General features: G+C 29.5%; 3 protein-coding genes across 5 annotated transcripts in view; 2 read left to right on the plus strand and 1 right to left on the minus strand.

The window, feature by feature from the left end:
* The first annotated feature begins 67 nt into the window (after positions 1 to 67).
* Positions 68 to 2980, plus strand: LOC100749946 (lysine--tRNA ligase). 3 transcript variants are annotated; one of them, XM_012394808.3, is made up of 9 exons: positions 93 to 209; positions 516 to 600; positions 682 to 826; positions 928 to 1377; positions 1455 to 1700; positions 1784 to 2206; positions 2273 to 2466; positions 2551 to 2713; positions 2791 to 2980. In XM_012394808.3, exons 1-9 carry the CDS (start codon positions 188 to 190, stop codon positions 2896 to 2898), a joined length of 1836 nt encoding a protein of 611 aa, XP_012250231.1. In that variant the 5' UTR covers positions 93 to 187; the 3' UTR covers positions 2899 to 2980. The 3 variants fall into 3 exon arrangements, with proteins under 3 accessions (XP_003486141.1, XP_012250231.1, XP_024220250.1); XM_003486093.4 differs by lacking the exon at positions 516 to 600 and having other exon boundaries at positions 68 to 209; XM_024364482.2 differs by lacking the exon at positions 93 to 209 and having other exon boundaries at positions 224 to 600.
* LOC100750066 (deubiquitinase OTUD6B) lies at positions 2972 to 4868 on the minus strand (the record flags this gene model as incomplete). Its single annotated transcript, XM_003486094.3, is given in 4 exon segments — positions 2972 to 3794; positions 3866 to 4085; positions 4180 to 4594; positions 4800 to 4868. Coding segments are annotated over 4 exon segments (890 nt in total), but the record flags the coding sequence as incomplete, so codon positions are not given.
* A 441-nt stretch (positions 4869 to 5309) lies between these two features.
* The window catches only part of LOC100742373 (mediator of RNA polymerase II transcription subunit 15), a 9485-nt gene continuing 3189 nt past the window's right edge, over positions 5310 to 11605 (plus strand). Inside the window, exons 1-4 of the mRNA XM_003486115.4 lie at positions 5310 to 5507; positions 5700 to 5787; positions 5919 to 5970; positions 6058 to 6252. Coding sequence (XP_003486163.1) covers positions 5446 to 5507; positions 5700 to 5787; positions 5919 to 5970; positions 6058 to 6252 — 397 coding nt within the window. The 5' untranslated portion in view covers positions 5310 to 5445. The remainder of the gene's footprint in view (positions 5508 to 5699; positions 5788 to 5918; positions 5971 to 6057; positions 6253 to 11605) is intronic.

Below are 11605 nucleotides of genomic sequence, written 5' to 3' on the forward strand. Positions count from 1 at the left end.
TTAGAACAATGAAATATAGTCTTCAACATAAATAATTTTAAATAAAAAGAAAATGTATTTAAAATTAAAACCATATGTGAACTGAAAAATAAAACGATTACTTCGGCAAATGGGCACCTTTCAGGATCACCAACCACAAAGTGAAAATCTTTTCTACGGAAGTGTACCAACATGGCTGACAATATGAATGTACCAGTGTTATCAAAAAAGTGAGTAAAATAATAATACTAATAGAAAATTAGATTTCCAAATTTCCTATCTTGCATCTATGAAGAATTTTTTATTACCTATATTAGTAATTTTGACATAACCTACATAGAACAGCGATCGGTGCCATATTTTATCTACCCACGTTGTTATATGAATAACTGATTACATTGATATGTCTTTTTCAAGCACTAAATAGCAATATTTTGTAAATATTTTTGAACAAATATATTTATTGTGTATGTATATACGTTAAGTATTATAGCAACGATAATTTTAATTAACTATGTTGTGCAACATAACCAAAGCTTTTGTTGATGTGGTATCGCCGGTATTTTATCAAGCAAAATCAACAAAATTGCATCAGATATCTATACGCCATTTTTACATAAAGTGCGTATGTCTTAATCAAAATCATATTTATTTATATGCGTAATATAACCAATGTTCGTTGTGTTCCAAATTTGCTTACAGTGAAATAAAAAGGCGTTTGAAAGCAGAGCAAAAACTGAAAGAAAAAGCAGAAAAAGAAGCAAAAACAGTTACTCAAGCGATAGTGGAAGACCGAACCAAAACTCAGGAGAAAAAAGAAGTTCAAGAAGAAGATATTGCTCCAAATGTGAGTATATATATATATATCATGATAATGTTAAGGATCTTTTTAATTAAATAAACGCTATGTTATGATTGTATTTACATTAGATATGTAATGATTTTTAGGAATACATTAAACTTAGGACTCAAGCAATCAAGAATCTCAAAGATGCGAATGATAATCCATACCCACATAAGTTTCATGTATCAATTTCATTGGAAAATTTCATTGAAAAATTCAGTAATAATTTAAAACCTGGAGAAATATTAGACAATGAAGTATATAGCGTAGCTGGTCGTGTACATGCAATTAGAGAATCAGGTGCTAAACTGATTTTTTACGACCTTAGAGGAGAAGGTGTTAAAATTCAAGTAATGGCAAATGCAAGACAGTATAAAGATGGAGAAAAATTTGCCACTGATACTTCTAAGATAAGAAGAGGTGATATTATTGGTGTAGTTGGAAATCCTGGAAAAACTAAGAAGGGCGAATTCTCCATTATACCACATAGTATTACTCTTTTAAGTCCTTGCCTGCATATGATGCCAAATCTCTATTTTGGATTAAAAGATAAGGTACAAAATGATGAAACTCCTCTCTTGATATATATCTGTTTAAGCTAATAACCCTTGTATTATTTTTAATAACTTAGGAGACAAGATTTCGTCAGCGTTATTTAGATCTTATATTAAATGATAAAATAAGAAAAACGTTTCATGTACGAGCAAAAATAGTTGCATATATCCGCAAATTTCTTGATGAACTTGGATTTTTAGAAGTTGAAACACCAATGATGAATATGATTGCTGGTGGTGCAACAGCTAAACCTTTTGTTACACATCATAATGAATTAAATATGGACTTATACATGCGCATTGCTCCAGAATTATATCATAAAGTAAGAGGTATTTCGTTATACTCACAATTAAATATTGTTTGTAAATTATATATTAATACATTGTTGTGTGTGCATAATTGTAGATGTTGGTAGTAGGTGGACTGGATAGAGTATATGAAATTGGAAGACAGTTTAGAAACGAAGGGATAGATTTGACGCATAATCCGGAATTCACTACTTGTGAATTTTATATGGCTTATGCAGATTATAATGATTTGATGTCTATTACGGAAGATATGGTATCAGGAATGGTAAAAGCTATTCATGGCAGTTATAAAATAACATACCATCCAGATGGGCCAGAGGGTGAAGCAATTGAAATTGACTTTACTCCACCATTTAAACGGGTTTCAATGATAAAAACTTTAGAAGAAATTTTAAAATTTAAGTTGCCTCTACCGGATAAATTAAATACCCCAGAAACAAATCAAATACTTACTGATCTGTGTACCAAACATGAGATTGAATGTCCTCCACCAAGAACAACAGCTAGATTACTGGATAAGGTAATATGAATTTTAAATTTAAGGAACTTTTATAGTTACATATATTTATCAACAAATTTTTAACAGCTCGTTGGGGAATTTATAGAAGAAACTTGTATCAATCCTACATTTATTTTGGATCACCCACAAATTATGTCTCCATTAGCAAAATGGCACCGTTCTGAACCAGGATTAACAGAACGATTTGAATTATTCATTATGAAAAAAGAAGTATGTAATGCATACACAGAATTGAACGATCCTATAGAACAAAGAGAAAGGTAAATGTTAATTAAACAAAAACCTTTCATAAATTCCAATTACAGTTTGATTTAAAAAATTTATTCAATATTATGAATATATAGATTCGAGCAACAAGCAAAAGATAAAGCAGCTGGAGATGAGGAAGCTCAACTTGTTGATGAAAACTTCTGTACTGCATTGGAATATGGTTTACCACCAACTGCTGGTTGGGGAATGGGTATTGATCGTTTTACAATGTTACTTACAGATGCAAATAATATCAAAGTAAGTTTTTAAATGATAAAAATATATAAACAACAGAATATGATAAAAAAAAAAATATAATGATGATGTATCGTTAGGAAGTACTGCTGTTCCCACAAATGAAGCCGGATGATCCAAATAAAAACCAAGGAATATCTGAAGATGATAAAACATCAAATGATAATGTAAATCATGTACAAAACTGAAAGTTTAATTTAATTTTCCCGTGATCTTCTGTTGCAAACTGAAGAATAAACAAGATATACTTCTAAAAACTAATGATTTTAATATTTCGTCATTTTTATTTCACATTTTATATGTGTTACTCACCATCAAAATAGTACAAAACTATAAGAACACATGACAAAAGTATTAGCATATATTATTCACGCATACACAATCTTAATATTTCTACTGCAATAATATCGCTTTAATATTTGCTTCATTTTCATCACAAATTAAATTTTTGTTACAAAAAATGTAAATCATATTTAAATAGGTATTTACATTAAAACTTGGGAAGAAGCAAGCACTGAATAGTAAATGTGTACTTGCAATTTGCTGGCAGCTTCTTTATATTGTCAAATATTTAAGTAATAAATAAATAAAATTTTCTCTCACATAATAATAGTGCAATAATTATTTTACAAAAATCCACAAAGGAAAACCTATTAATTTGTTATTTTGTTACCTTCGACTAAATTTACTATTTAACAGAAGTTACAGCCTTTTAGATATATATTAGTTAAAATTGCCAGAGAAACGTCGAACTATTAATTTAAAATTGATATGTTTCCTGGACACTTATATTGTGGCAGCTTTCAATAGTTCATATATTTTATCATAGTAAAAAGTATTATGAAACATGCTTAATTTCTCTTTCGTAAATATTAGTCAGATACAAGATCCATTTCTATCAGCTTTCTTCTTCTATAACATATTTTGTAACAGAATTATAATGAGCTCCTAGTTCATACATATGCCGGTGATAAGTCAATATCATTTTTTTTTCATTGCTATAGTCTTCACCAATAACATATGGTGCTCCTGATGCCTGAATGACTTCTATTGGACATTTCAACACATGCGAAAGAACTTGTAGCTATTTTAAACAAAAATGATTTTATAAATTTTAGAACAATACATGTATTTCCATAGTTTATTTAAACTTGCCTCAATAGCTCCACCCCAGGCACTTGTATCTGCTACATCATCACAATATTTTTCATATTGTTCTGGTGAAAGAACATCATCAGAATCTGGATTGGAAATAAATGGTAAAAATTGATTCATATTTTCTCTCAAATATATAGCAGTTTTTGTTCTAAGTTCATGAAAATTCAATGGAGTTTCTCCTATAATTTTTAGTTGATGTGCAACAGCATTATATAAACTGCAAAAATTAATTTGGTAGCAGTGTAAATAAAGTAAAAAAATTCGTACTTTATGCCCCAAATTATTTTAAACAATCGAAACAAGTAACTCACCAATGGCCATCACTTGGAATCTCATAAATCATCAAACCACGTTCACAGAGTATTTTCTTAATAGTTTGCAATTCTACATTTCTTTTCCCAAAAACATTTAATGCTTCTTGTTCTATAATTCTCTGATTGCGTTCCCTTTCTGCATTTGCTTTCTTGTCTCTTCTCTTCTGTGCTTTTGAAATTCTATGTGTTGGTTGTTCATATTGTTTGTTGTCTTTTGTGCTTTTGTCATTACTATTATCTGTATCTTCATTTTCCACATTATTGATATTAAGATGTGTAACTTTCCATGTAGTAAACTCTTCTTCTTGTCTTTTATCTAAAGCTTCTTCTAAGCGATTGATTTCCTCAGTTACTTCTTTCTTCTTCTTCTTATCACCCTTACAAATTGACTTTTTTAGCGTTTGTATTTGTGCTAAAATTTAATATATAGTAACTAAAAGGTCATACATTTGAAAAATGTTATTAAAAATATAATATTAAATATTTACAACATAATAAAATTCTATTAACAAATCGTTTACGTAAGCACAATATTGTAAATCATCTTACGTTAAAGAACCTACTATTATTAATAAAGAAAAAATATCCTATAAACTACAATTATATAATTTTATTACCTTGTAATTCTTTCCGTTCTTTTTTATGTTTTAATGTTAATTCTTCTTCTGTTAATTCTAATTCTGCCATTTTTTAATTTAGAGGTTATTTAGAAACTTTTTTTAAGGTTAAGGAATAAAGTACCGACATGATAAACGAATGATGCATCATAGCATTTTCATGAATCAATTTTCACTTTTGACATGATATTAGGTAAGCCTTAAATTTCGTATTTTTGGCTTAAGCTAAATATCTAAAAATTGTTGAATATTGAATGATTGAATCTATCTATTTTTGAGAAAAATTTCAAAATCTGTTATTAGATAAAAAAATTAATTACTTTAAAATTTACTAAACATTTCTAATTTTTACCTATAATTTCATAAATGTTTTGAATGTTTTAAATTTATAATTTAAAAATTTATAATTTAAAAACAGCGAATAAAAGATAGTTACTTATATAGTGCAATAAAGTAATCATCGTTTTCATAGAAACATGATTAAGGAGGCTATTTACTATATCGTTATATTCCAAACTATACCACAAAGAGCAGGCTTTCATAGCTTATGGTTATTAGCTATATGGTTGTTTAGTCATACAGTTACTGTGATAGAAGAAAGTTGTGTAACTACTTCGATTGTTGACTTAATTATTAAACATTAAAAATGGCAACTGATGAGAATTCTTGGAGAACACAAAGTTTCCGACAAAGTGTAATAGCAAAAATGTAAGTCAATTTATGTCAAAAGATTATAAACGGTAAAATGTTCCTATTAACATCATTTAAATAATATAAATTATTAAAAAGGAAAAAGTTCTATAATATTTGTATAAAAAAGAAATGTAAAAAATAAATTTATATATTTGAATAAATAGAAGAAATGCGTATTTTTATACTTATTAAATATTTTTATCATAGAGATGAAGCTGTGCAAATGTCTGGAATGCCTACTGCAAAAAACAGTATTGAAATGGAAAATCATGTTTTCCAAAAAGCAAAAACTAAGGTGTGTTGTTATTCTTTTCGTTTTTGTTTATTACCATTAGATTATCTGTATAAGAAATAAATAATATATTAAATATTCCAAGTGATAAATTGTTAATTATTTCAATTAATAACAAGTTCATTTATTTTTAGGAAGAATATCTAGGTTTTGTGGCCAGATTAATTCTACATGTCAGAGAATTAAGTAATATATTCATATATATATTTATTTTAATTTATATAAATTATAGATAAATAATTAACACTTTATAATATATTATACTTCTTTCAGATTCCAAAAAGGGCACAGGAGGTAATGCACCAGGTACAGGTGGTTCTGGAAATCAGGGTATGCCTGATCCAATTGGGGCATTACAAACATTGGCACGTCAAGGAACTGGAAACAATCAAATGATGAATATGAATGGACCAGGATCTAATCCTCAAGGAATAATCCCACAACCACCAACAAATACTGCTACCAATTGTAAGTATATATTTTGGTCATTAAATATAGAAATTGATAATACATTTTTAAACAAGTAACAGATTCTTTAAAAATACAAGCTAAAGTAATTATATAGATAAAATAATATTATCTTTTACAATATTTATAAATATATATTTTTTACATTTTTAATTTATATTACATATTTATTTAATTCACAATACATATTTAGTTTCCATATCTATTTTAACATAATGATATTGGGAAATAAGGTATATTGTTTTATACTAAAATATTCTAGTTGACGAGTAACAAGATATCTCATTTAGCTCTTTATTAATATTAAAACTAACGACATTTTATGTATACCTAGTCCTATCGTGTGCAGTCAAAATGACCAGTGATTAAAGAAGTAATAGTTTTTATGATTTAATTTAGATAATGGTTAATTTATTGCTAAATCTATATAAAATGATAAACTTTCATAAAATTTTGTCCAAATTTACTTTCGTTTAATTTCAATTATAGACTTAAATAGAATTATGCTTTTACTTATATAGAGGTATATCTTATTCAACTTCGTTGCATTTTTTACAAATTATTTTATTATCAAATGTACATTTGCCACATACATATTACACACATCTTAAACAAATTTTCGTAATTTTGTAACCTTTACAATTTTTTACTTGACAAACATTTTTGTAGTAATGAATCTGAACTTGTTAATAGTTATATTGTATGGCTTTTTTCTTGCAGTTCTTCATACAAAAGTAATGTATGCACGAGGTTTATAACAATTTTGTGAATTCTCTATAAGTTGGCCCTATATTGTAGATACCATTGCAAATTTATTGGTTTGTAAACGTTGGCTTCTTTCATTCTTCTTATCAAGTTGTATAAACCTCATGATTTCAGCAAAGTCATTCCAACTCATTGTTTTTGAAAAAAATGCAGTTCTCCAAATTTTATTTCACAAATATGAGATATCTAAATTTTTTGCCTGATATGCACTGTGGACATATAGCAGAGCAATAAATGCATCTAGTTTTATTGCATCTAGCTCCCTCTTAGTCTCCAATACTCTAAATGCTTCTTCTTCCATACATTTTATTATATGATCCCTCATACGGTGATCAATGATAAGATAAAATGCCATCTTTAGTTGTCTTTTCATTATATGCTGTTTAGTATATCCCTAAAAATATTATGAACTGATGTCCTGCCAGGTTTGGGACTTACACCTATTTCTCTCCAAAGTGCCCCAACGGGTCTAGTTTCGATACGTTGATTCTCTACATCAGTCTCACCCTTTGCTATCAATGATAATTTCTTTCCTCTTTGTCCTGGATGTGAACGCTTATTTATAATATTCAACTCTGATTCGGTTGTAAATAGCTTTTCATGTGTTTCCATGCCATTTTCAATTGCTGAAGTTTCTTGTTCATCGCACATTGAACAAGATACACTCTTTTTCTATGTCCGTTATTTTTTTTTTATAACTTTCTTTTAGAAGTCTTGACATTTCTAGGGTAAATATTTATCACAGAATAATACCATATATGGAATACAAAATTATTGTCAAATTTGATATGCTTTACTTTTGCTTTTATAACAACTTTACACAAAACGCTCTGAGATGCTTTCTGTCTGAGTTTTAGAGATAACAAGTTTAGATGTCAACTAATTTACTAACAAACTGAGATGTATTCTAGTGGAAAGGACAATTGTAAGTAAGAACATGGTCTGTGACAGCGATATTTATACGAAAATATTGATGAGTATTGACCATTCTCCACCAACGGTTACTCGAGAGTGGAGTTGGGAAAACTTTTCCCGTGTTTTATCGCAATGAGCAATAACCCTAAGAAACTTCTCGACTTTTAAAATGTTTGTAATAATGGACTGTAAAAAATGCTAAATTTTATGGCGGTTCCTTAGGATTATTATGAGCCTGAATTGATATGTCTTGACAAGGTGTGGGTTGATATGTCTTGACAGCTGGTGGTCATCTTGATCGAGGGATGCATAATGTTTTATGACAAGATTACGGGTGTAACAGCTGTTATTATTTGTTATCACTGATTTTGTTTTGAGATAGCCTGTTCTTTGTACTGATTTCATTTATTTTAAGAATAACTAAAATATTTTGTCGGTCTGTCAAAATGACCGCTCACGGTCGGCAAGCCAGAATACAAATTTTTCTTAGAAAATAAAAAAGCAAACTGAAAGTAAATACCGAAAAATATATTGTATGCATGTTTTAGGAAAAATCAGAAATTATGAAGCGATATGATAAAATTTAAATATGGTTAAATTTGTGTAGAAGTTCGAGATCGATCAATTTGACCGCCGCTGGTAGGATTAGTGTTAACTAACTGTTTCATTGTAAATCCTAACATACCAAAGTACCAAAATGGGCCGACAGTTAGTACATTTTAATTTAAAAAATAATCTGATGTTGATGTATTAACAGATAATGGTTTTATTAAAGATATATGTAACCAAAAGTAAATTTGAAAAATATAATACAGAACCACACAAAAAATCGTACTTAATAAAATATTTAGAATCTTATTACATTCAAATAGAAAGTAACAATTGTATATTTAAATATAAACATAATATGAAGAAATATGTTTCATGTAGTTATAGGATTTATTTTAAATGAAATGTAATATATAATTAAGATGGTAATACTTCATCACTAGAAAAAATGTTATTCCATAAATACATTAAATGCTTCTACTAAAGGAAGATAAAAAAATATTTTTATCTTCTCTTCTAATTTAAATATGCACATTCTTTTTTGTTGTGCTGATGTATCCTTATGGTGTTCATACTCGTATGAAAGATTATCAGCTTTAAAGTTATTATCTAGTACTATGTCTAGAATAATAATATCTTTTGTACTTGTCTTTTGTATACCTTTAGGCCAGCTTTTTTCTTTCAGTATTATTTTGGTTTTGGTTAAAGATTCATTTACTTGAAATTCTATGTCTTTGTAAACTTCTTTCATATTGTCAACCATTGTACATATATATTCCAATTTTTGTATAAAAGTATCCAACAAATCTTTTATTTCATATATCATTTTGAGAATTCTTCTGGAAATAGGATCATAAGTACCATCTTTTACTTTGTCATTAAGTGTAATCTCATGGGGCAAACGACTGTGGCCCAAACTAATATACCATTTGCGCAGTAGTTTAACATAATTAAATGTTATTTTAAATTTCATGCCCGGTATATGCTGCACAACAGGTTTATAAAAATAACATACTCGATTATCTGTTAGGTTAACTGCCATACCACATTGTTCTTTGATCTCTTTTGCAAGGGTTGTTTGTTCACGTAATTTATACTTCCACTTTTCATGTAAAACTTCTTCATCATTTCTACGATCAATATATTCATAAAATTTAGCATGAGATGGTGATGTTCTTAACAATTTACGTACATCTGAGTTGTCAGAATCATAAGCAGTTTCACTTTCTATGGAACTATCATATTGTGAATAATACATGTTAGTTAATTTTGACATATTTGTCAGTATTTTTTCATTTAATTCAAAACTCAAAAAATTTTTGGGACGTCAGTAATTAGGTTATGTTTTTTTTCTTATTAACAAAAAGAAGATATAATCTAAGATCTAAATTGTTAATTTATAATAAATTTATTAATAATTTCTTTAACTTTGAGATTGTTTTTAGACTTTGGTATTGCCTTGATTATAATGAAGCTTTCTGAAGCTTCCTGTACTCTCACACATATCTCTTTATGTATACTCTGTACTTTCTTAACTACTTCTAAAAAATTTTAAATACTGCACTGTTATACATTTCTTATACATTATATGAAACATATTAAATAAGGGATTAAATAATATATGTGTACATAAATATTTACCAAATGTCCAGCTGGAAAAATTGTAAAACACAAATTAAAAATAAAAAAAATATATTAAATGTAGGTTTTAAATTTGCTAATAATTTGCTGTATCATCTCGCCGAATAATCTATAAAAGGCCGTTCAGCCTTTCTGCTGTCCAAAAGTTTATGGAATATTCTTGGTGTCAGTATCACGAAAATCTCCTACTAATTGATTCATTAAGCGACGTACGTATTGCAACTGCGTTATTTCGTTTTTATTCTGTTTCTCCTGGTTTGCGCTATATAATAGGTAAGAATTTATGGTTAATATTTCTAAGCCCCAAGAAAATAATTTCACCACCATTTTTGGGACTTCCGCATAAACAATATGTAGCTGTATATTGGTCTGGTTTTCTATCGAACATATCCTTTCTGGATCTTTTAGGAATCGTGTATAAGATATTATAAAAAATACATAAAATATGTGAAAAGCTTGCTGATTCATCTGGTAATGCCATTGAAAAACTGAAATTCGTTCTGAATCGACCATCATCCTACATGGCGAGTTTACGTTAAACGGAAGATAAAACTTCATCGCTAAAGATCTCTAATTTTATTTCATCAAAAACGTAATACTGTTTAGTCTACTATACTTATCTGTAAATACGTATAAGATTATCGCTCAGAAAAATAGACGTACGATAGCCACTTCATAATAAGCGTCCGCAGTTGTGAACAGATTCGGGCGGCTATGTGCTGACACGTGTCCGCAATGGGAAAAAGATCTAGGCGGCTATTTACCGACATTCGACCGCAAAGGGCTAGATATCACCATCACTGAACTTTATTTGCTAACAACTCTTCGCTTAAAATAGTACTTGCTAACAATTCGTCGATCAAAACATTACTTGCTAACAACTCTTCGCTCAAAACATTTCTACATTTCTCGCAAGCATCACTCTCAGGATGGCTACAAACGACAACAGGTACAAATTCTAATCAAATGCACCCAGTCGACTGGGATGAATCGGAAGAAACGGAAGATAAGACGTCTCTGATTTCGTCTTCCGTGGATCATCTGACCATCTGGTGACTCGGCACCAAAGAGACGAAGAAGATTCCACGTGCCAACCTAGTACAACCACCAAAGATTAGGACCAAGGTGTTCAAAGACACTTTCTCGGCCGTGGACTCCAGTTGGGAATTTATTGGCAACGAAGGGGACGACTGCGATCTGGACTACGACTCTGATGCGGATTACGAGGGAGACAACGTGCCTTCAATGCAATGGTCCTTGGGTTGAGTCATCAAGGTCTATCCCGGCACCGGCGGTATCATCCGAACAGCCACTGCTTAAATTACATGGAGCGTCTTGGTTCGAAGCGTTAAACGGCTAGTGCCACTACCGAGCCAACCTGATCCAGATGAGTCTAGACAGCCAGCTTTCGAGAAGGAGTTCGATAGAAGATCCAACTAGTTTCAGCACCTGTTAGTTTTGCTAACACACACACACGCGCGCC

The sequence above is a fragment of the Bombus impatiens genome, unplaced genomic scaffold, assembly GCF_000188095.3.
Source record: "Bombus impatiens unplaced genomic scaffold, BIMP_2.2 scf_0099, whole genome shotgun sequence".
Taxonomy (NCBI): domain Eukaryota; kingdom Metazoa; phylum Arthropoda; class Insecta; order Hymenoptera; family Apidae; genus Bombus; species Bombus impatiens.

Bases quoted from the DNA above. Each gene is read 5' to 3' on its own strand.
- LOC100749946 (XM_012394808.3), top strand. From the start codon at position 188: ATGTACCAGTGTTATCAAAAAA. The intron at 210-515 runs GTGAGTAAAATA...ACATAACCAAAG, and splicing joins GTACCAGTGTTATCAAAAAA to CTTTTGTTGATGTGGTATCG. The intron at 827-927 runs GTGAGTATATAT...AATGATTTTTAG, and splicing joins AAGAAGATATTGCTCCAAAT to GAATACATTAAACTTAGGAC.